Source organism: Oryctolagus cuniculus, chromosome 2 (assembly GCF_964237555.1).
Source record: "Oryctolagus cuniculus chromosome 2, mOryCun1.1, whole genome shotgun sequence".
Lineage (NCBI taxonomy): Eukaryota > Metazoa > Chordata > Mammalia > Lagomorpha > Leporidae > Oryctolagus > Oryctolagus cuniculus.
Window position 1 is genome coordinate 127138244 of NC_091433.1, and position 25544 is coordinate 127163787.

Consider the following 25544-nt stretch of genomic DNA (forward strand, 5'->3'; position numbering starts at 1 on the left):
AAGAAACTATCAATTCCCAACTTGACTCTCACTGGGATTAAACATGACAATAGGTCTGATCTGATTTCATCATCATTTAAAAAAAATCATCTATTATTTTTCACTTTATGTTTCTGTGTGGGAACAAACTGTTGAAATCCTTACTTAAGGTATACTAAGCTGATCTTCTGTATACTAAGATAATCGAAAATGAATCTTGATGTGAATGGAAGGGGAGAGGGAGTGGGAAAGGGGAGGGTGGTGGGTGGGAGGGACGGTATGGGGGGGAAAGCCATTGTAACCCATGAGACGTACTTTGGAAATTTATATTCATTAAATAAAAGATAAAAAAAAAAAATAACAAAGGCAGCAGCTCTCCCTCCACATTAGCCCATGTACCCATAGACAATTAGTTATTGCTAGAATGATTTACTGCTCATTGTTAGTTGCACTGTTACATGAGTGTGCTTTTTCAATGTCAGATAATTCTTACAACTTCTTATGAATTATATGCAAAAATTCCATTGCCCCATCATCAAAAATCACTTTGAATGGTTAGCTGAAAGTTGGATTTGGTTCCAATTTTGTTGACAGACATTGGAAAATGATTTGCAGAAAGTTTGTTATGAAGACATTATTCACTTGGTAACAAAAGGCTGCAGAGGTTTTTACAAGCAGGTATGTGTACTGAGAATTACGCATCTCCTTTATAAAAAGACTATGTTGGCGCAGTGCAGCGCAAATACAGGGGTTCTCAGCACGTTTAACTTAGGAGAGTACATACAGGGGCCACTCTTTGGTGAAGCATCTAAGTAACTGGCTGCGATGCCCAAGTTCCATCTTGGAGAGCCCGAGTTTGAGACCTGGATCCACTCCTGATTCCAGCTTCTGCTAATGCTCATCTTAGGAGGGCAGCAGGCCGTGGCTCTGGTACCTGATCCCACCCATCCATGCAGAACTGGATGGAGTTCCAGCCTCCTTGCTTCAACCTGGCCCAGCCCTGAGTGTTGTGGGCATTTTCAGAGTGAAATGCACAAATAAATACAGCTTTTTAAGAAAAAATCCATATAGAAGCTGACAGTCTGGAAATTTAATTGCTTCCGCTTAATCTCTGGAAAGTCTTTTTGAACTCTAAGGCAAGGATGGTAATGTCTTTGAGCAGGTGACCAACCCTAACAGGAGGAAATTAAATGAGCTGTTTCCAGATGGAGCCAGACGCATCCCAAGTGGACCACCCACTCCAAGTTCATAGTGGAGGCTTCCTCCCCGTGGAGAGATTAATGAATACCCCGCAAGCTGCCCTAGCTGTGCTCTTGCGCCTTTCGAAACATCCTTTTCTGGATAGTTCTTTATGGGCCAATGGTCCCAGGTTCTCTCAAGGCCCTGCCGCCTGAGACCAATCGTTTGATTTCTGCTTACCCATGTGCTTATCATTAACGCGTACATTTTACAGTTCATCTCTCAAGAGACAACACCCCACCAACACAAACGCGCTCGCGCGCACACAAGTGTGCAGTCACGGTCCACAACAGCGAGCACTGCGCCTGTTTCATAGATGCGGGCGCGAGTTACTACTGTTCTCTGTGGGATTCAGCAGCGAGCAGCTCTCCGAGACGGCCCCCAAGCCTAGCCCGACGACGGCAACGATTAATCTCCACAGACTCGCGCCCAAGAACACTACAGGACGGACCAGAACCCGGGAAGCGAAGCCCGCATGCGCGGGCGAGGCCGGCGGCGATGGCGCCCAGAGCGGACGCGCAAGCGCAGCTTGCTAGGTAGGCGGGGCGTGGGAGGCGCGGGAGAGCCAGGTGGCGTCCTCCGGTGGGGGCGCAGGCTGTATTCTCGGCCATGGCTCACAAGCCCAAGAGGACTTTCCGGCAGCGCCGAGTTGACGACAGCGACAGCGACGGCGCTGAGGAGCCGGGTGTTGAGCCCGGGACATTGAAGGAGCAGGCGGCCGCAAGCCCTGCCGAGGAAAGCCAGCCTTCTGAGAGAGGTCGTGCGGAGGAGGCGGAAGGGCCTTCCAGGGCCCGGGGCCCTCGCGGCCGGGGCCGGGGCCGAGTCTGGGCGACTTCCCGGCGCGCCGCGGGAGCAGCTCTCCGCGCCTTTGGCGGCTCGGGCGTCCCAGGTGACGCGGGCGGCGGGCCGGGGCGCTGGATCTTTAGAAGTGCCCATCACCGAGGGCTGGCCGCCAGCCGCGCAGAGTCGTGGGCATGGTGCTCGAACCCTCGCCCGCTGCCTGCGCCTACATGCTGGGCACCTTGGGGTGGCCATCAGAGGACTCTCCAGTTACAGGGCTGTAGAGTAGTGGGCACCTTGGGGTGGCCATCAGAGGACTCGCCAGTTACAGGGCTGTAGAGTAGTGGGCACCTTGGGGTGGCCATCAGAGGACTCGCCAGTTACAGGGCTGTAGAGTAGTGGGCACCTTGGGGTGGCCATCAGAGGACTCGCCAGTTACAGGGCTGTAGAGTAGTGGGCACCTTGGGGTGGCCATCAGAGGACTCGCCAGTTACAGGGCTGTAGAGTAGTCATTGATGTTTACGAAGAACCTAAATCGTCGTTCAGGAGTGAAATAACTCCTAATGCTGCTGAGTAGTCAAAAGTTCCTTGTACCTTTTGGAACTTGCCAAAGTTACTTTTTTAGAAATCATTTGATCAGGGTTGTACGTTAGAAGCAGCTAAATGGTAGCCTTTGGAATGTTCTGTTTTTGCTTTTTTTTTTCTTTTTTTCATCAAATAAGCAAAAACTGAAATAATTGCAACACCGAGTAGGTCAGTAGAGAATTGAGACTGTACCAGTAACTATGGAATACAGTGTGATCATTTATAAATATCTGCGTTTTCAACTATCTTTGGGTTTTTAACTATAGGTTTCCAGCGACATACAATTGTTTACATACAACGTGCTGCCCTCAATTGGAGTTGTAGCTTACTGTGGAGTATAGTTTTTGGTTAATCTGAGGTTTCAAAATTTTCTTCCTACTGTTGGTTACCATTAAAATGATCTGAGTGATTTTTAATTTATTTATTAATTGACAAAAATTGAGTATACTTATGGAACACAGCTTGATGCTTTGAAATATGCATACAGTGACTAAATTGAGCTAGTTGACCTAAACACTACGTCGCATTTTTTGTTGGTAAGAACACTGAAAGTCTACCCTGAGCAGTTTTAAAGTACCACAGTAGGTCACTCTCTTGAACTTACTCCTCTTGTCTAACTGAAGATTTGTGTGTTTTGACCAATTGTCCCATTACACAGCCGTTTCGCCCCCTCACTCTGCTCTGGTTTTGTGATTTCTACTTTTCTAGGATCTTCACGTGAGATCTTTTTTTATTTGTCTTTCTGTGTTCCTCTTACTTCATCAAACACAGTGTTCTCCAGGTTCACGATGTAGTGATTTCTCAGTCTTTCTTGTAATCATCTGTTCTAAAGTTTTGATGATTTTTTTTCTTACCCTAAAATTTATCAGTTATCTGGTGATAAGGAGAATGTAGGCCAGGGGTTGCCTTTCTCTGGCCTTCTAGAACAGTGATTCTCAAACTCTTTGGTCTTTGGACCCTCTTTATACAACTTTTTAAGAAGGTTAAGATCCCAAAGGCCTTTCATTTCTGTGAGGTCAGTCTTTTATTACCATACTAGAACTTACGCAAAAATAAATATTTTGCGAAAAATGGGAGAGTAGTATTTTCTTCAGTGTCTGACTAAAGAGTAGTTGAATTCTCATGGTGTTATCTGTATTCATTCGCATGAGCTGCTTGAAATATTTGAGAAAAAGTCAAACAGGAGTACTTAATAGCCTTTCTAGATCATTGAGGTGCTCTGCTTTAGTGTTACAACAAAGTTTGGCAATGTAATCTCTGAAGCATCAGTTGTAACTTGGAATATTAAAACATATTACTAGATTTTTGATTCTCTTACATTAACATCCATTGGTCTGTATTGCATTTGCAATGGCTCTTTTACTGACACATGATTGGAGGCATCATTTGTTGATTATTTGGGAAATATTCATTTGATAAGACCTTGCAAATGTGCATTTTATTATACAAATTCAAAAAATCACCATTAACACTGATCTCATCAATTGTTAAGGATTGGGATACTGTCAGATTCCCAGTGAAGGATCTAAGTTTCCCAAAATTACAATTTTCATTTGAAGTGTCTAATTCTGAAGTGAAAGGCACTCATCAACTCAATTTGAGAAAAATGTTTGTCGGATAGCCGTGCCTGACTTTTTTGCCGGTCAGATCTTTCAAGTAACATGAGTTTCTCCCTGAAAACAGTGACTGGTTCAGCTTGTAGCTCAGGCACACAAGTGCTTTTCCTAGAGGCAGTCACTGTTTTTAGTCTGCAGCAAAAGTACCTTATCTGTACTTCTATTTTGTTATGTAGTATATTAAAAAGGTGTATATGCTCAAGGGTCAAGACTCACTAAGATTGGCAGGTTTTCATCGCTTCACCACAGACTGTAAGTGAAACTGTCTTTTTTTCCCCTGCCAGTGTGTAGGGATGAAGAATGCGGTGTGGTTGCTATGTTAAATTTTTGTCATAGCCTTGATTGAGGCTAAGTGAACAGCAGTTTCACCGAGTACTACCTTTGCTCTGTTGTATAGATACCAACACAGTGATATCACGTTAGTGTTATAACTAAAGTAATCTTGATTTCACAGACCCTCTGAAAGGGTCTTGGGAATCTCCGCTTGATGGGCTGTGTTTTGAGAACCACTGTGTTAATGTTAATCCATTTTAGGAACAGGTAGGGTTGTCAGAAACTGCTTTACCTAGCAAAAATGTGAGCTACAGCTATATTTCCTTTTTTTTTTTAAAGTTTTATTTAGCTATTTGAAAGAGTTACAGAGAGAGAGAAGGAGAGGTAGAGAGAGAGAGAGGTCTTCTATCCGCTGGTTCACTCCTCAGTTGACCACAATGGCTGGAGCCAGGTCAGTCCGAAGCCAGGAGCTACTTTTGGGTCTCCCATGTGGGTGCAGGAGCCCAAGAATTGGACCATCCTCTACTGCTTTACAGCAGAGAGCTGGATCAGAAATGTAGCAGCCAGGACTTGAACCGGGGCTCATATGGGATGCTGGCACTGCAGGTGTCTACCCACTATACCATAGTGCAAGCCCCTCCTTTAGTCTTATAAGTCTTGATTTACTTTAGACCTTTATGAACTGTATGTAGGTAATTAAGGTAAAATTTTAAAGTAAATGTACTCTGTGGCCTTATGTTTTAAGACTTCATGAAGATTGCAAAATCATTGTGAACAATCCCTTTCATTCCATTCTCACAACACCTCTTTATTTCTTAATGTTGCTTAATTAGAGTTTAACATATTAAGCAACCTTCCCCAAATCACACACTGAAAAGATAGACCCATGCTTTAATTTTGACCAAAGTGTTTACTACAATATTTCTTGCCACCAACCATTAATACGGTATAATAAAGAGAAAGTCTGGAGTTAGCTAGAATTAGATTGAAAGCCCTGCTTCCGTATTTACTTTGTATTTATCCTTTCAACCCTTAGTTTCCTCATCACTAATACTTACTTTTTATAGTCACAGTGACTAAATGAAGTAAGTCTTATAACACAGATTTCATTGTGCCTAGCACATAGTAAGTGTACATTAAATATTTTTTATTTTTCAGGTTATTCACTACCACTATTTTTCTTTTCTAGATACTACTTCAGTTTCTATCCCTTTATTTTTTCACTAATGTTCCCTTGCCTCTTTTCATTGCAAACTTGGAAAACATTTTGTTAGATACATAACACAAATAGGGGACGTCTTTTTTATTAAACCAGAAAATCCAAGAGTTGGAGAAAGATCTGTATGTCTGCTTAAACTATATAGAGTAGGATTAAAATATCCTGTTGTGCAAATGCCAGGTAGTATTCAGAATTCTAATTACTGAATCCAGTATTTTTTTTTTCTTGCTACATTGAAAAAATGTCCTCTCAGGATCCAGAGTGGTTGATCTTTCATCAGATGAAGAGGATGGGAGCCATCACTCCTCAGAAAGGAAAGATAATCATAGTCCGTCTTCTGACAGCTCCAGTGGTCTGGCAGAAAAGCTTGATTGGTCAGCAGGTTGGTGGCTTTTGTAATTTTGGTAAGAAGTTTGCAATACTTTGAGTCCTGTTATATTGGAAAACTGTCCTGTTAGAATCTATAATAATTGATCTTTACACAGGGGAAGAGGATGGAACCTATCACTCCTCAGAAAGCAAGAATGATCAGAGTCCATCTTCTGACAGCTCTACCTCTCTGGAAAAACGATTTTCTCCAGCAGGTTGGTGGCTTTTGTAATTTTTGTTAAAAATTTTATTTCAAGTATCAATATTTTCTATACCAGAGATTCTTTTTGTTGATAACACAACAAATTCTAGTGAAGTATGATTGTCACAGTGCCAAAAATGCTTGTTTCCATCACATAACAAGTCCAAGATCAGACTGTTTGTAAAATGGGGCAGAACTGGGGTACAGGGAACTAAGAATAACTGGGTGTGGGAATTTAGCCAAGTAGTCAGGACATCAAAGTACCTGAGTTCAATTGTGGACTCTGGCTTTTGGCTCCTGCTTCCTGTTAATACAAACCATGGGAAGCAGCAGTGATAGTGCAAATAATTGGGTGCCTGCCACCCACAAGGGAGACCTAGGTTGAGTTTCCAGCTCCCAGCTTCAGCCCTGGCACCTACCCCTGGCTGTTAGTGAGCCAACAGGTTGGTACTCTCTTTCTGTATATCTTGCCTTTGCCTCTCAAATAAATGAATAAAAATTTTTAAGAAATGGTAAAATAGCTCTTTCTTTTTTTATTTTTTTGACAGGCAGAGTGGACAATGAGAGAGAAAGACAGAGAGAAAGGTCTTCCTTTTTTTGCTGTTGGTTCACCCTCCAATGGCCGCCGCAGCTGGCGCGCTGCTGCTGGCACACCGCGCTGATCCGATGGCAGGAGCCAGGTACTTATCCTGGTCTCCCATGGGGTGTAGGGCCCAAGGACTTGGGCCATCCTCCACTGCACTCCCTGGCCACAGCAGAGAACTGGCCTGGAAGAGGGGCAACTGGGGGACAGAATTTGGCGCCCCGACCGGGACTAGAACCCAGTGTGCTGGCGCTGCAAGGCGAAGGATTAGCCTAGTGAGCCGCGGTGCCGGCCCTAAAATAGCTCTTTTTAAAGATATTTAATTGAGAATTTAAGAAAAAGAAACAAAGCAGGAGGAACAAATTGGAGTGACATGTATAGGGATTTTATACAAAAAGATGATGAGACCATTTTTATGTTTTGAAATAGTCTAGTTTAGAAGTTGGCAAATTACCACCTGTGGGCTTACAGATTTGTTAATGAAGTTTTTGTTAATAAAGCTTTATCAAAACACACTGTCAGTCTTTTGGTAACTCATCTATGGTTGATTGTACGCTGAAGCGGCAGAGAGAGTTGTGACCAAGACCTTTTGGATCGCCTCAAGAGTTTGCAGCTTGTTCTGTGCTGAGTAGTCCTTTTCAGTTTAGTGAAGCCTAAGACCTCTTCTGAGAAAACACATATGTAGCTTCAGAAAGGAAATAAGTTATATTGAAATTATAATCATTAAAATATATTTTAAGGGACTTAACAGTAATAAGTTATTTATAATCCATTAAATAATAGTAGCCAGTAAATCTGTAGCCTTTTAGGTTTTATTCTTTTTAAGAAAAAAAAATTTATTTTGTTTATTTGAAAGGCAAAGTTACAGAGAGAATGAGGGAGAGGCATAGAAAGAGATCTTCCATCCTCTGGTTCATTCCCCAAATGTCCACAACAGCCAAGGCTGGGCCAGGCCAAAGCTAGGAGCCAGGAGTTTTCTTGGAGTCTCCCACCTGGGTGCAGGGGACCAAGCTCTTGCGCCGACCTCCACTGCTTTCCCAGGCTCATTAGAAGGGAGCTGGATCTTGTGGAGCAGCCAGGACTTGAACCGATGCCCCTGTGGGTTACTGGCACTGCTGGTGGCAGCTTAACCCTCCAAACCACAAAACCAACCCCCATAGTTTTTTTTTTTTTTTTTTCTATCCAAGTTCATGAATACAGAAGTACAGAGTGATAAAACCAGTATTACAAGTGGAAGTTTGGTAAACAGTTGAAGCTTTTTTTTTTGTTTAGATTCCAGATGAAGCACTGTCCAATAGAATTTTCTACATTGATTGAAAAATTCTGCATCTTTACTGTCTAGTACATACCCATAGCCAGCTATTGAGCTCCCGAAATGTGGCCAATACAGCTGATGAGTTGAATTTTTAACTTAGTTAAATTTAAGTGGTCACATTTGGCTAGTGGCCACAGTGTTGAACAGTAGTGCTATAGAAGATGGTGGATTAAACAGTATAAGCTAGCAGTTGTTAAGTGTTGGCAGCACTGCCCACCTAAGGAGAGAGGGCAGTGTGTGGAAGTGTTAGGGGTGTTTTCTAATGATCAGTGATTGAGATGTTGCTGGCATATAGTGCCCTGGAGACAGGAATGATAAACGTCCTGAAGACTGCAGGATAGTTCAGGTCAGTGAGGAAGTGTCCCTTTCTCAATACTTCATTGGGAAACAGTGATTAAAAGTTGAAAACTTGCCATGTGAGGAACCCTTGAAGTACAAGGGATGTCCTAACTGTAGAAGAAAAGATGGAGGATTGTGATAATGTTAAGGACTGGTTTATAGGAGTGCATTTATTTTGTGTTCAGAACTATGAGAATGGAATATCTGCCTTGAAATGTTCCCTGTGGCAGAGGCCACTTGTTACCAGAGGAAGATGATGGTTGACTCTGTGCTTTAGATGACTGTGTATCACAGAGTATGATGTGTGTGAAAATACTTATGAGTTACAAATCTGTAAAAATGTTCTATTATAAAAGTGTGCTAGCTTAATTAATTCATCTCCAGTCTGTCCAGCATCTCCTCCATGGAAATCATTGAGCTGCCAATTGGATGTGGAAAAACAGGGCAGAGAAAATATTCTCTCCATTGAACTTTTACTTTGTTATTGTAGCATGAGAGGATCAGCTTTATTTAGCACTAGGATCTCACAAGTGAACCCACTGGGCCTCGCCCAGCCCTGCCAGTTGGGCCATTTGGGAATGAACTAACAAATAGAAATTCTGTCTCTCTCTCTCCTTTCTTTGTATCTCTGCCTTTCACATAAATAGATCTTTTAAAATGTTCAAAAACAAAAAAAATTGCTGACGTAACTTGATGTAACAGTTTTGAATATTAATTTTGCTTTAGATTGTATTAACTGAATCCCAGCTTTTAAGACATGTCATCTTCATGCACATCAAAATAAGACCCATTAAGCCAACAAAACTAAGTACAGAGCTCTCTGGTTGCAGGTCACTACTTCATAATCAAAAATTTTTAGTTATTTTCAACCATGTAAAAATTCAATGAACTATATGATTTACCTCACCTATTTTAATATAATCTACAAGGAAAGAATCCAAATGTTAAATGCTTCAGGATGAAGAGATACCTAACCTTTATCATTTCCCTGATATCAGTTAAATAATTACTAGTCTATAAAAAGTTAAATCACTTGGCCGGCGCCGTGGCTCACTTGGCTAATCCTTTGCCTGCGGTGCCCGCACCCTGGGTTCTACTCCCGGTTGAGGCGCCGGATTCTGTCCCGATTGCTCCTCTTCCAGGCCAGCTCTCTGCTGTTGCCCGGGAAGGCAGTGGAAGATGGCCCAGGTGCTTGGGCCCTATACCTGCATGGGAGACCAGGAGGAAGCACCTGGCTCCTAGCTTTGGATCGGCGCAGCACGCCAGCCATAGCAGCCATTTGGGGGGTGAACCAACAGAAGGAAGACCTTTCTGTCTCTCTCTCACTGTCTAACTCTGCCTATCAAAAAAAAAAAAAAAAAAAAAGGAAAGAAAACGACTATTAATGCCCTTTCTGCACTGTACAAATAGAGTATCATTGTTTCCATTTAAATTGCTCACCCCCTCCTGCCCTAAACATTCCTGGGGGGAAAAAAAGTTAAATTACTTGATTTGATATCCTTGTTCTTGATTCATAGGTCCTGGTTCCTAATGATCACCAATTATTATTCTGTGATTAACTCAAGCAATGTTTATTTTTCCTTGGATTGTTGTCAAGTTTATTGATCTGCAGTTTATGGAATCTTTGTGTTGTTTCAAACATTACAGCATTTGTATATCTCTCTAAGCATATGACGTGTTTTCATTTTTCAAGGAATTTGCACCAATTTATAGGAAAATTTAGAAAATGTTACTTGAGCTTCAATGCTTTGACATCTCAAGACTTTTAAAGTATTTGAACTGGTGAAAATTTCTCTTAGCCTTTTGTTTACTGTGGTGTTTTTCTTAAGAAGATACTTTTTCGGGGGACAGCGAGGAGTAACAAGTAGCTGCCGCCTGCAGTGCTGGCATCTCATAGGGTGCTAGTTCATGTCCTGGCTGCCCCATTTCCTATCCACCTTCTGCTAATGGCCTAGGCAAAGCAGCAGAAGACAGCCCAAGTGCTTGGGCCCCTGCACCCATGTGGGGACCCAGAAGAAGCTCCTGGCTCCTGGCTCCTGGCTTTGGTCTCACCCAGCTCTGGCCATTGCAGCCATTTGGGGAGTGAACCAGCAGGTGGAAGATATTTCTCTCTCTTCCTTTCTCTTTCCTCATCACCACCGCCCCCCCAACTCTGCCTGTCAAATAAAATACATCTTAAAAAAGACTTTTTCCAGATCCTGGCATTGACTTGATTGTCATCTGTTTCTCAGTCCCTATGTACATGGGTGTCCCTGAGGAGCAGTTTGTCATAGTGTGGTGCGTTCCTACTTTGCTGATTCACACTTGTCTGTCCTCCTGATTCATACAGTTCTCACTGAGGGCCTCTCCACTCAGCCTCTCCACATCCCTACCCTTATAATCTCAGTGCTTCGAGACGTGAGAAATAGCTAGCTCTGAAGAAATAGTAACACCTAGTAGGTAAGAGAATTAAGAGACAAAGTGAAATGGTGTTGGTATGTTTTCTGATACTTCTATGTTTGCTTTATTTCTGTAAATTGTAATTTATATTTAAAATCTATTAAATTAATTTTCTTCCTTTATTGTCAATTTTGAGTCCTTTATTGCAGCTGCATGTATCAAAATCATGAAAACCTTAGTGAAAATGATGTCTTTCTTGCCCAGCGAGAGGAACACTTATTTCTGCTGGTGTTTGGTTTTCAGTGTCCTCCTCTTTGTTTCTTTCAGTGAAGATCCCTGATGCAGCTTTCATTCAGGCAGCCCGCAGAAGACGGGAGTTGGCCAGGGCCCAAGATGATTATATTTCTTTGGATGTAAAGCAAAGCTCCACCATCTCTGGTCTGAAGGGGGCCAGTGATGAGGATTCTGAGAGTGAACCTGATGATGCTGAAACAAAAATACCATTTACCCCAAAGCCTCAAACACTTAGACAGAGAATGGCTGAAGAGACAAGTATGTATTTATCTTACACACTAATCTGAAGATAAGATCACTCTTCATCAGAACGTAATATTATAATATCCCATGTTGGTTTTTATTTAATATAAATTTGGCCTATTACATTGTAGTGTCTAAAATATATATCAGAATGTTGTTAAAGAGCATGTGTAATGATGTTTGCTAATGCCTAACCCTCACTTAATGTTTTCTGACAGATTAAAAAAAATAATGGTGTGTATTCTTTTTAAATGTTGGAAACAATCATTGTGACACCTTTAGAAAAAATGTTTTTTCTTACATAGAAGCATCTACAGAGATTCTATAGGTGTCATGCATTAAAATCTATCCTGCCATAAATAAAATGTCCTCTATCAATAATACTCAAGTCTCAAAGGATTATTTTCACATTTCTCATTTGTTACATACATGTTTTACTAAGGTTTTTGTTACTTCGAATAATATTTTTTCAAAATTAGACTGGTTTCTCATAACCCAGAAATTATTTTCAGTGTTTGAATTATTGGGTAAGAATTGAGAGATCTTTGATGAAGAAAACCAAACATTTCATTATTGGCTAGTTTTTTCCATGTGTGTAGCGATGATATTTTGAGTGGGGTAGTGGGGTGATAAGGATGCAGGTTTCAGAGTCTGATTACTGCAGCCTCACCAGAGTCCTTGTCAAGTTGTTTAATCTCCCAGTATCTTAGTTTCCTTATTTGTAAAATGAAGGCAATAATAATACCTTCTTCCCAGAATTATTGTGAAGAATAAGTAATAAGGAAAATGCTACTAAGCCTGCATATAGTAAACCCCTCAGAAGTATTAGCTGTGCAGATTAGAATGAAAAATATTGAATGTTTATATGTTATTTTTTTTCCCTAGCAAGCAGAATTGAAAACACAAGGGAAGAAATCCATGAAGGTGAAAATCAAGATATTTGGGAACAGCAACAAATGAGGAAAGCAATTAAAACCATACAGGTAATAAAAAGTATACCAGGTGAATTATGTTTCTGTAGCTGCTATAACAAATTAACACAAACTCTGGAACTGAAAGCAATTCTCTCCCACAATGTGGAGGCCCGAAATCTAAAATCAGTGTGTTGGCTGGGCTATGTTTCCTCTGAAGGCCCTGGAAAAGAATACTCCCTTGCTTTTTCCAACTTCTGATTGCTTTACATGGTCCTTGACTTGTAACTTCATAAGTCTTTTTCACTACTTTTGTCCTCACATGATAACCTTCTCTGTGTCTGCTCTGTGTATTTTTAATAAGGACGTTTATGATTGGATTTAGGGCCCGCCCAGTTAATCCAGGATGATTTCAATATCCTTCACTTAGTTATAACCACTAAGACCCTTTTTCCAAATAAGGCCATATTCACATATTCAGGGTTAAGATTTTGGTGTATCATTTGGAGATCACCATCCAGTCACATCTCACCACACTCCTTTGAATTTGCTGGAATACCTTCTAACACCAATTGGGAACCATAGGAGCCAGGAGCTACTTTTGGGTCTCCCACGCGGGTGCAGGGGTCCAGGGACTTGGACCATCTTCTACTGCTTTCCCAGGCTATAGCATAGAACCGGATTGGAAGTAGAGCAGCCAGGACTTGAACCGGTGCCCATATGGGATGCTCCCTGCAGGAGGCGGCTTCACCTGCTACACCACAGCGCCAGTCCAAAATCTCAGGCTTTTATCCTCAAGTATAGTTCTTGTTTGTTTTAAAGCTCACACTTGCTTAAACTTTAATTTTTTTTCTATTTTTTATTTTTTGACAGAGTTAGACAGTGAGAGAGAGAGAGAGAGAAAGGTCTTCCTTTTGCCGTTGGTTTACCCCCGAAGTGGCCGCTATGGCTGGCGCTTTGCGGCCAGCATGCTGCGCCGATCTGAAGCCAGGAGCCAGATGCTTCCTCCTGGTCTCCCATGCGGGTGCAGGGCCCAAGGACCTGGGCCATCCTCCACTGCACTCCTGGGACACAGCAGAGAGCTGGACTGGAAGAGGAGCAACCGGAACAGAATCCGGTGCCCAGACCGGGACTAGAACCTGGGGTGCGGGCGCTGTGGGCGGAGGAATAGCTTAGTGAGCTGTGGCGCCGGCCCACTTTCTTAAACTTTAATCACTCACTCCACACAGTATAAATTGTCTGTTTTTATAAAGTTAAAAATGATAGGGTCCCCAGAAATGGAAGGTGTTTATAATCTTCTGGAAAATGGACATAATATACACAATACAGCTGTCTTTTAAGAACATTGCAAGCAGGGCGATGATGAGCTGTGATTAGCCAGAGGACACTAATGTGAAATACACCATGTTACAAGATGAGAAATGCACCATGTTATCAGTGAGAAATGCATTATTCTGCGAGTACCAGAAATCCCAAATAACAGTGGCTTAAAGAAAAGTAAGAACTTTACCTAGAAACCTCCAGCATACTTAAATTTCCATTTACTTTTCATTGAATAGAATGGAGTTGGAGTTAAATGGCTTCTTCTTTTTCCCTTCGTTTTTTTTTAAAGATTTATTTGTTTGAAAGGCAAAAATAGAGGAGCCGGGAGTGGGGTGAGGGAGAGAGAAAGATCAAGAGAGATCTTCCATCCACTGACTCATTCCTCAAATGGTTATACCAGCTGCCGCTAGGCCAGGCTGAAGCCAAGAGCCAGGAGTTTCTTCCAGGTCTCCCTCATAGGAGCGAGGGCCCAGGTACTTGGGACATCTTCCGCTGCTTTCCCAGGTGCATCAGCAGGGAGCTGGATCAGAAGTGGAGCAGCCAAGACTCGAGCTGGTACCCAAGTAGGATGCCAGCACTGCAGGCAGAGGCTTAACCTTCTGGGTCACAGCTCCAGCCCCGATTGCTACTTCTGTAATAGAAGTAAGTGTGAATTTAATCAGACAGCTGTTTGTACCACAAAAAATAACACTCACCAAAGAATGTTGCTGCGTCAAAAACTGCACAACTTTCTTTTTTAAGAAACATTAGATTGTAAATAGATAACTTTAAAACCTTGAGGACTAGGCCAGCGCCGCGGCTCACTAGGCTAATCCTTCGCCTGCGGCGCCCGCACCCCGGGTTCTAGTCCCAGTCGGGGCGCTGGATTCTGTCCCGGTTGCTCCTCTTCCAGTCCAGCTCTCTGCTGTGGCCCAGGAATGCAGTGGAGGATGGCCCAGGTCCTGCACCTGCATGGGAGACCAGGAGAAGCACCTGGCTCCTGGCTTTAGATCAGCACGGTGTGCCTGCTGCAGCGCGCCAGCCACAGCGGCCATTGGGGAGTGAACCAATGGAAAAGGAAGACCTTTCTCTCTGTCTCTCTCACTGTCCACTCTGCCTGTCAAAAAAAAACAAACAAACAAACAAACAAAAAAAAAAACCTTGAGGACTAAACTTTTGAAAGACCAGGTTTAAATTTACCACTTACATATGAATTTAAAATTCCAAATTTTAAAAATGTTTTCATTTTAAAAAGATTTATTGTGACAGAGGCATGGGATTTATTACAGAGGCATGGGATTTTTGAACTGTAAGAGATCTTGGATTAACCTGTCTCCTTTGTGCTACTGATATTTGTAAGGTAAATTAAATGATTTCTAAGAAATAAATTTTCAAATTATTTTTAGAGAAGAGAAATAGACCTTTCCCACAGCGGGGCATCTCAAACTAAGAAGTTTGACACTTCTATTTCATTTCCACCGGTAAATTTAGAAATTATAAAGAAGCAGCTAAATACGAGGTGAGTAGTACTCATTTTGAAATTTCTATTTATCTTAGAATTTTAACAGTGAGAGCACTATATTATTTTAAATTAATAAATGTGTTTGCAAGAAAAAAGTGTCCCCAGTGTTGCCATACTAACACAACCGATGGCATTTTTTGTCTGTGTATTATATGGTGAAAATCAGTAAACACAAATCCCAGTTTTCTTTTTACTTATATGATTTATAAGCATTTGCTACCTTGTTAGATAGCCTTTAGGTTTCTTTAAAGCAGTTATTCATAAAATTGATGCTAATGTACTTATTTCTCTGTTAGACATTTTGATTTTTAAATTTTCTCTATTAATAGAAAATGCTACAGTTAAGGAACATTTTGTTCCTGTAGGTCTTTTAATATGTTAGTTTTTTGCTTAAAATATATTTCCAGGGAAAGTTGTCCCTAGAAAAATTCCAGTTTTTATGACTTTTGCTACAGATTGCCTTTCTTTTTTTTTTTTTTTTTTTTTTTTTTTTTTTTTTTTTTGACAGGCAGAGTGGACAGTGAGAGAGAGAGACAGAGAGAAAGGTCTTCCTTTTGCCGTTGGTTCACCCTCCAATGGCCGCCGCGGCCGGCGCGCTGCGGCCGGCGCACCGCGCTGATCCGATGGCAGGAGCCAGGAGCCAGGTGCTTTTCCTGGTCTCCCATGGGGTGCAGGGCCCAAGCACCTGGGCCATCCTCCACTGCACTCCCTGGCCACAGCAGAGAGCTGGCCTGGAAGAGGGGCAACTGGGGGACAGAATCCGGCGCCCCAACCGGGACTAGAACCCGGTGTGCCGGCGCCGCAAGGCGGAGGATTAGCCTAGTGAGCCGCGGCGCCGGCCGTACAGATTGCCTTTCTAAAGCACACATCTTTTATTCTATCAGTTCTTATCTCTAAAGGAGACAATATTAGTCTTACTATAGGTGGTATTATTTCTAAAACTAAGGTAAACCCTATTACAGGTTATTTTAACTCTTTGTATTTTGTATTGTCCTATGCAGGACAGAGAATATACCATAAATTGATGTGAAAAAACAAGTATGAAGATTATGATTTAATTAGTCCTTTTAACAGTTTGTTACAAAAATATTACCATAACAAGTCTTTTTAAGCAATATTTTCATTGCTTTTTTATTTTTTTAATATTTATTTATTTATTTGAAAGAGTTACACAGAAAGGAGAGGCATAGAGGGAGAGAGGTCTTCCATCCGATGGTTCACTCTCCAATTGGCCGCCAGGTCTGGAACTGCACTGATCTGAAGCCAGGAGCCAGGAGCTTCTCCAAGTCTCCAGTGCAGTGCAGGGGCTCAAGGACTTGGGCCGTCTTCTACTGCTTTCCCAGGCCAAAGTGGAGAGTTGGATCAGGAGTAAAGTAGCTGGGTCTCAAACTGGCGCCCATATGGGATACCGGCACTGCTGCCAGTGACTTTACCACTACACCAAAGTGGCAGCCCCTTTATTGCTTTTCAGGATGTATTTTTCCTAGTACCTGAGAGTAGATTCCCAGGTATTGTTTCTGTAAATCATCTTCAAAGTAACTTTATTCCTCACATTGCAACCTAAAGTATATTTGTTCTTATTTGTACATGTGTATGAATATTTTATGTAAAAAAGACATTTTATAGCAGTCATTAGTGAAATAAATATTATAGATACTTGTTACTTTTAACTGCACTGTAACTTATTTTGTATAAACTAGATTCTTTAATTTTTTTTAAAGAATTTATTTATTTGAGAGGTAGAGTTACGGTGAGAGGGAGACACAGAGAAAGGTCTTCCATCTGCTGGTTCACTCCCCAAATGGCCGCAACAGCCGGACCTGCATGAATCCAAAGCCAGGAGCCACGAGCTTCTTTCCAGTCTCCCATGTGGGTGCAGGGGCCCAAGGACTTGAGACATCTTCTACTGCTTTCCCAGGCCACAGCAGAGAGCTAGATTGGAAGAGAAGCAGCAGGGACTAGAACTGGTGCCCATATGGGATGCCGGCACCACAGCCAGAGGATTAACCTACTGTACCATGGTGCCAGCCCCCTAGATTCTTTAATTTAAAAAGTGAATACATTGTCATGGTTTAAAAAAAAAAAGCACAAAAGGATAACAGAGAAAATGAAGTCACCTTACTCTAGGAAACCATTACAACCAGTTTCTTGTTTCCTTCAGAAGTGGTCTATATGTGTATCTCTACAAGTGTAGATGTACAAGGTACTTCAGAAAGTTAATGGAAAATGAAATTAAAGGATAAATTTATGGGGCCAGCATTGTGGCAGTAGGTTAAACCACCACCTGCAGTGCTGGCCTCCCATATAGGTGCCAGTTTGAGTCCTGGCTGCTCCACTTCCTTTCCAGCTCCCTGCTAATGAGCCTGGGGAAGCAGCAGAAGATGGCACAGGTATCTGGATCCTGCAGCGAGACTTGGAGGGCGTCCCTAGCTCCTGGCTTCAACTTGGCTGAGACCCACCTGTTGCAACCATTTGGGAAGTGAACCAGTGAATGGAAGATTTATTTACTTCTTTCTTTCTATCTAACTGCCTCTCAAGTAAATACATCTTTTTAAAAAGAGAAGAAAACTTATTTTGCTGCAAAACCATTTTGAAATTAATGCATAACTTTTTTGTAATACATGTTTTCCATGAACTTTTTGAAGACCCTTCATATGATGGATAATTGAATTTTATTACATCATATTTGACAGTTTTTTCATATAACATTGATTGATAAATGTGATAGTCATGATCTGAAAGAAAATGGGCTGTCTTTAATATAACAGCATATGGGGAAATGCAGCAGAGCAGCAACAGAGGAAATGGAATGTACTCCAAGGGATATCAAATTCTAATGACAAGTAAACCCAAAACCATTATGAAAAACAAAACAGATATATTGTACCAAACCATTACATGCTCAGATGGTTTTAATACCAGCTCATTCAGATACCTGTATTCCAAAGAGAACCACAAATTGATCTAACAGCGATGCTACATGGCCTCTCGTATTTCAAATATAATGCTGTTAAGTGTGCTTGCAATTCACTTGGTTTATAAATTCTGATCACTCCTGGGCTAAAAACCTAACCTGTTAGCTTTAACTCTAAAAGAATAGCTCTGGCCTCTGAAAACCTGTTTCTTTTCTCACCATTCCCCTTTGAGATCTTCTTAGTTGTGATCTCCAGCAAGTCTAATAAATTGAGCTTACTTGCCAGTCACTTTCCTTGGTAGTCTTTGAAAAATTTTTGTTAGGCTGCTACTTTTTAAAGAAAAGTTTGTAAAATAAAATAATTTATATAACATAAATATAACTTTATATTTAAAATAACTTATTTAGGTTGACATTACTACAAGATACTCATCGCTCACACCTAAGGGAATATGAAAAATACCTGCAAGATGTCAAGAGCTCTAAGAATACAATCCAGAACCTAGAGAATTCATCAAATCAAAATCAAAAGTATAAATTCTATAAAAACATGAAAATTTTTGTGGAAAATTTAATTGACTGTCTTAATGAAAAGGTAAATATAAATATTTTTATCATTTATTTCACCATTTTCCACTGTTTTTGCCAGGCCATTAGCAGGGATCTGGATTAGAAGTAGAATTGCAGTCTTGAACCAGTGCCCATATGGACCGCTGGCGTCATGGTGATGGCTTAACTTGCTATGCTACAATGCCAGCCCTGAGTGTAAATATTTTTTTTAATGATTTATTGAAATATTTAAAAGGCAAAATTACAGAGAGGCAGAGGCAGAGGAGAGACAGGTCTTCCCTCTGTTGGTTCTCTTCCCAAATGATCGGAAGCCAGGAGCGAGCAGCGTCTTCCAGGTCTCCCATGCAGGTACAGGGGCCCAAGCAGTTGGACCATCTGCTGCTGCTTTCCCAGGCCATCGCAGAGAACTAGATTGGAAGTGAAGCAGCTGGGATTCAAACGGGTGCCCATATGGGATTACCCACTACACCACAGCACCAGCCCTCAGTGTAAATATTTTTAAAACTTATTAAGAATAGTGACAAATTGTCTTCCCAAAAGATTGTGCCAGTTTGTTAATTTTGAAGATTTTGTTTTTATCTAAAATCATGTTTTGATCACAAAGAACCCCTTAGCTCATTAGCCATCTATAGTTTTAATTATTGTGTTTTGTCTCCTTTGCCCAGTTATCTTTTTAGTTTATAGTGGGGATTGGTCCATCCTTTGTTCTTTTTTGTTGTTGTTGTTTTCTTAATTAAGGATAAATAATTCTTTGTAACTTAAAATTTTAATGTTTTATCCTACTTGATATAAAGTTTCTGACTGGTTTTGTCTTTTGATTTTGTGATGGTTTTTTGATATTGAGATGTTTTGAAAGTTTTGTTACCAGATTTATGAATCTTTTACTTCATAGTTTCTGTTTCTGTTTTATGTATAGTCCTCACCTTGAGATCTTCAATTGTCCTTTTTAAAAAATAGATTGGCCTTTTTAAAATAATTCCCTATTAAGAATTATTTCCATATTATTTTTAATTTATAATTTTTTTTTTTTAATTTTTTGACAGGCAGAGTGGACAGTGAGAGAGAGAGAGAGACAGAGAGAAAGGTCTTCCTTTGCCGTTGGTTCACCCTCCAATGGCTGCCGCAGCCGGCACATCGCGGCCGGCGCACCATGTTGATCTGATGGCGGGAGCCAGGTACTTATCCTGGTCTCCCATGGGGTGCAGGGCCCAAGCACTTGGGCCATCCTCCACTGCACTCCCTGGCCACAGCAGAGAGCTGGCCTGGAAGAGGGGCAACCAGGACAGAATTCGGCGCCCCGACTGGGACTAGAACCTGGTGTGCCGGCGCCACAGGGCGGAGGATTCGCCTAGTGAGCCGCAGCGCCGGCTTTAATTTATAATTAAAATCAATGTTTTTCCATTTGTAATTAAAATGTTACCAAACAATTGTATGCTTTGTCCCCTATTATTGTTTATTTGTTTTTTTGCCTTTTTTTAGATTTATTTATTTATTTGAAAGTCAGAGTTGGACAGAGAAGGAGAGGCAGAGAGAGAGGTCTTCATCTGTTGGTTCCCTCCCTAGTTGGCACAATGGCTGGAGCTGCGCCTATCTGAAGCGAAGAGCCAGGAACTTCTTCTAGGTCTCCCATGCGGGTGCAGGGGCCCAAGGACTTGAGCCATCTTCTACTGCTTTCCCAGGCCATAGCAGAGAGCTGGATCAGAAGTGGAGCAGCCAGGACTTGAACTGGTTCCCATATAATGCCAGCACTGCAAGAGGCGGCTTTACCTGCTACACCACAGCTATGACCCCACCATAACTGTTTTAAGCTGGCTACTTTCTAGTATCACTTAATATTTATGTTCTTTGTTTATTATGGTTTAATTTTCTTCATTCATCCTTGAAGAATTGGACTGTTAAAATCTTATCAGCCTGGCCGGCGCTGTGGCTCACTAGACTAATCCTCTGCCTGCGGCGCCAGCACACCAGGTTCTAGTCCCGGTTGAGGTGCTGGATTCTGTCCCGGTTGTTCCTCTTCCAGTCCAGCCCTCTGCTGTGGCCCGGAAAGGCAGTTTCTCTGTCTCTCTCTCTCACTGTCTAACTCTGCCTATCTTTAAAAAAAAAAAAAATCAGCCTACACATTGCTGTATTTGTAGCAGCAGCTTTGGGACATCACTGGAGTAGAAGGAATTATTTCCCAAGAAACATAAATTTTAATCAACTACTCTGCTTCACAGCTTTCTTAACCTGTCTCTGGATAGGTCTGTCATTCTCCATTTTTCCAGATTTCCACAGCTTGTTCAAGTGCCCTTGCTGTGCATGCGCTCATCCTGGGGAAAAAGAGTTGCCCCCTTCATTTCCTCCTACTCTTTTGTCTCAAAGAATATTTTCTCTTACCTATCATACCTATCCATGACCATAACATGATAGCTGTTGCAATTTGGTAGCTGGTTTGTTTTTTAATATTCAAAACATTTGTCAGTATACGGCACAAAGTGTTTTATAATTTAGATGTACTATGTATAGTATTAAAAATATTTTTTATGGGTGCTGAGTTCTAGTCCCGGTTGCTCCTCTTCCAGTCCAGCTCTCTGCTGTGGCCCAGGAAGGCAGTGGAGGATGGCCCAAGTGCTTGGGCCCTGCACCCGCATGGGAGACCAGGAAGAAGAACCTGGCTCCTGGCATCGGATCAGCGCAGCGGCATGCCATGGCGGCCATTTTGGGGGGTGAACCAATGGAAGGAAGACCTTTCTCTCTGTCTCTCTGCCTATAACTCTACCTGTCAAATAAATTTAAAAAAATATTTTTATGAGAGTTGAGCATATTCATTTACTTACATATTTTCTCAGTATTACTTCTTTATACTTTTTATGACTCATTGGTGACAACCTGCAAAATGTTACTTATATATGTATTTCAGATTATCAACATACAAGAAATAGAATCATCCATGCATGCACTTCTGTTAAAACAAGCCTTGACCATTATGAAACGCAGGCAAGATGAATTAAAACATGAATCAACGCATTTACAGCAGTTATCACGTTAGTGTTTTTCATGTTCAATATGACTTAATATTCATTAAGGTAAATTATTATTTGAGGAATAAAAATAATTTTATTCCCAAATAAAATGCTTTAAGTGAATTTTCCACTAACCCTTCCTGCAGCCCCTTCCAAAAATCCAAAATACTTAACATTGAATATTTTAACTTTGAATCATTTAGTATTTAAAGCAAAATATTTATATTGCCTTTTAATGAATATTTTGAGATAAGTTTGCACAGACCTATTTACTCTGTTAGATACCTAAGTGACTTTCAAACACATGACATTTAGTTTGTCATAAATAACAGTGATACATACTAAAATAGGTAATCATAAGATGTTGGTGCACATATTTCTGGAATTAAGCTATAGAGATAACTGATGAAGAATGTGAATGAAAGAAACTTGGAGAGTTTTGTTACTATTCTCAAGTACTAATTACATTTACCAGCCAAGGTACAGTTTTTAGGCTACCAAACTTGATAACTCAATATTGTGATAAGGAGTTAACATAGGAATTTCACTTCATAAAGAAATATGTGATTTAGACATAGTGCATGTGTTCATACTCATACACACATACATACATTGATGATATTTTTATTTTCAAAGAATTTCACTTTTTTGAGAATTTGCAGTACAAAATCAATTTTATTCATTAACAGGCAAAGCTGAAACATCAGCAGATGAAAACTTGGCTATTGATGAAAAACTTCAGCGGATTTTGGAAGAGATTGAATCTCGAAGGTAGCTATATAAAATGAAGACACATCATTGAGCAAGTACCTTTTTACTGCTTAAATAATTTTATGACTAATTTTGTGAAATAATTAACTGTAACCTGACCTAGTGATTTGTGAGAATACTGTGAAACTAGAATTTAGTTAGCAGTCATCAGCTGTTATAAAGACCCACTGGTATATTTGGACCAATTGAAAGGTTTGGGTAGGGGCAACTCCTCCCTTGGGCGCTTCTTCCTGAGTGCTGCATCAGAAGGCTCCCTGCTTTCAATAAAACTGCTTTGTTTACCAAAAAAAAAAAAAAAAGGAAAAAGAAAAAGTTTTTAAACATTCATCAAAGTGAAAACTTAGAAACTTATAAAAGCTTATGAAAAACTTATGAAAGCTTATAACCAGAAGGTGGTCCTATTTATATTGTCACCCTAGTTCAGAATCTGGGTAGCCTGTGGGAATGTCCTAATTGAGATAATTGTGTGCCAGTGTGATAGTGTTTGTGGCCATTTAAAATGAATGATAACATTCTAGCCTTTTGTTTTAAACTATTTGTTTTCAGTAAGAACTATTTGCTTTTTGTTTATTTTGGTTTATTGAAAACTATAGGGAAAAACGAAGACAAACCAGGGCACTTTCTGGAAAGTGTGACCATCAGGAAGGGACATCCAGTGATGATGAACTGACCTCTGCAGAGATGACTGACTTCCAAAACAGCCAAGGTCAATTGCCAAGTTTGTAATATGTCTTGGTTTAAAGTATTGAAATGGTAGGAGATGCTTCACTGTATTTGCCCTAAATTATGTATCTACATTAAAAAAAGGAAAGTTCAGGTAAAATAAAGTTTTTTTTTCTTCCTAGAGACTTTTCCTTGCATCTTTATATGATGATGTTTCAAAAAAGTCATAGAAAAGTGGAGTTAAAAGTATGAGTTTATTAACAGTTGCAAAAATGATTTTTTCTTGAGATGTATGTTATGAAAATACTACACATGGATTTCCAAAATTTTTTGTACCAAAATAAACTTGTGTTTTTAATCCCCCCTTTTTTAAAAGCTTTATTTATTTGAAAGAGTTACACAGAGAGAGAAGGAGAGGCAGAGAGAGAGAGAGAGAGAGGTCTTCTATCCACTGGTTCACTCCCCAGATGGCCACAATGGCCGGAGCTGCACCATTCTGAAGCCAGGAGCCAGGAACTTCTTCCAGGTCTCCCACGTGGGTGCAGGAGCCCAAGGACTTTGGCCATCTTGTATTGCTTTCCCAGGTCAATATAAGAGAGAGCTGGATTGGAAGAGGAGCAGCTGGGAATAGAACTGGTGCCCACAAGGAATGCAGGCACTGCAGACAGTGCCTTACCTGTTACGCCGGCCCCTTAATTCCCTTTTTCCAAAAACTTGAAGTACCCTCATAGTTTTTCCCCTCAGCCTTTTTTCCTGTTAGAAACGAACATTTCGGTTTCATTTTTTTACCTCATACTTTTTTCATTCTATCTTTTAATTCAAAACAACTGCATTTAGTAAAATCATTTTTAGTATTAGGAACAGAAATGATGTGTGTAGTTGAAAGCTTCTGGGCTTTAGGTTCAGAGAAGGTTCTATTCTGTTTTCTCATAAGCATATTCTTTTATCTCCGTGAATCTGATGTTTGTTTTTGTCTAAGTAAATTGGTTATGCCTAACTTGTTGGAAGATAGTTAGGGTGTTTTTTTTTTAACTTTTATTTAATGAATATAAATTTCCAAAGTACGATTTATGGATTACAATGGCTTCCCCCCCATACTGTCCCTCCCACCCACAACCCTCCCCTTTCCCACTCCCTCTCCCCTTCCATTCACATCAAGATTCATTTTCGATTATCTTAATATACAGAAGATCAGCTTAGTGTACATTAAGTAAGGATTTCAACAGTTTGCTCCCACACAGAAACATAAAGTGAAAAATAATAGATGATTTTTTTAAATGATGATGAAATCAGATCAGACCTATTGTCATGTTTAATCCCAGTGAGAGTCAAGTTGGGAGTTGATAATTTCTTTTTTTTTTTTTTTTTACAGAGGATCAGTTTAGTATGCATTAAGTAAAGATTTCAACAGTTTGCACCCGCATAAAAACACAAAGTGAAATATATTGTTTGAGTACTCGTTATAGCATTAAATCTCAATGCACAGCACATTAAGGACAGAGATCCTACATGAGGAGGAAGTGCACAGTGACTCCTGTTGTTGACTTTACCAATTGACACTCCTGTCTATGGCATCAGTAATCTCCCTATGCTCCAGTCATGAGTTTCCAAGGCTATGGAAGCCCTCTGAGTTCTCCGATTCTTATCTTGTTTAGACAAGGTCATAGTCAAAGTGGAGGTTCTCTCCTCCCTTCAGAGAAAGGTACCTCCTTCTTTGAAGACCTGTTCTTTCCCCTAGGATCTCACTCACAGAGATCTTCTGCCAGAGTGTCTTGGCTTTCCATGCCTGAAATACTCTCATGGGCTTTTCAGCCGGATCCGAGTGCCTTTAGGGCTGATTCTGAGGCCAGAGTGCTATTTAGGACATCTGCCATTCTATGAGTCTGCTGAGTATCTCACTTCCCATGTTGGATCACTCTCCCCTTTATTTATTCTATCAGTTAGTGTTAGCAGGTACTAGACTTGTTTATGTGCTCCCTTTGACTCTTAGTCCTTTCATTATGATCAATTGTGAACTGAAATTGATCACTTGGAATAGTGAGATGGCATTGGTACATGCCACCTTGATGGGATTGAATTGGAATCCCCTGGTATATTTCTAACTCTATCATTTGGGGCAAGTCAGCTTGAGCATGTCCCAAATTATACATCTCTTCCCTCTCTTATGTTTAACAGGGATCACATTTCAGTTAATTTTCAACACTTAAGAATAACTGTGTATTAATTACAGAATTAAACCAGTCATATTAAGTAGAACAGACAAAAAAACTACTAAGAGGGATAATATATTAAGTTGTTCATTAACAGTCAGGGCTATGCTGATCAAGTCACCGTTTCCCATAGTGTCCATTTTACTTCAACAGGTTTCCTTTTTGGTGTTCAGTCAGTTGTCACTGATCAGGGAGAACATATGGTATTTGTCCCTTTGGGACTGGCTTATTTCACTCAGCATGATGTGTTCCAGATTCCTCCAT

The 25544-nt window shown here is 40.7% G+C and overlaps 1 protein-coding gene across 8 annotated transcripts in view; it reads left to right on the forward strand.

Annotated features, from left to right (window-relative positions):
* Nucleotides 1-1682: 1682 nt before the first annotated feature.
* Nucleotides 1683-25544, forward strand: part of GCFC2 (GC-rich sequence DNA-binding factor 2) — a 57026-nt gene continuing 33164 nt past the window's right edge. For 3 of the 8 annotated variants that reach the window (XR_011386510.1, XM_051842718.2, XM_051842717.2), the window contains exons 1-10: nucleotides 1748-2107; nucleotides 5945-6073; nucleotides 6177-6275; nucleotides 11206-11430; nucleotides 12301-12398; nucleotides 15035-15147; nucleotides 18473-18659; nucleotides 21534-21657; nucleotides 22326-22407; nucleotides 23001-23113. Coding sequence is in view for 3 of the 8 variants with exons in the window: in XM_051842718.2 (XP_051698678.2) it covers nucleotides 1828-2107; nucleotides 5945-6073; nucleotides 6177-6275; nucleotides 11206-11430; nucleotides 12301-12398; nucleotides 15035-15147; nucleotides 18473-18659; nucleotides 21534-21657; nucleotides 22326-22407; nucleotides 23001-23113 (1450 nt within the window). In the remaining 5 variants the exon portion in view is untranslated. Of the gene's footprint in view, nucleotides 2108-5944; nucleotides 6074-6176; nucleotides 6276-11205; nucleotides 11431-12300; nucleotides 12399-15034; nucleotides 15148-18472; nucleotides 18660-21533; nucleotides 21700-22325; nucleotides 22408-23000; nucleotides 23114-25544 lie in introns of all 8 variants that reach the window. The other 5 variants (XR_011386512.1, XR_011386513.1, XR_011386511.1 and 2 more) reach the window with 3 other exon arrangements.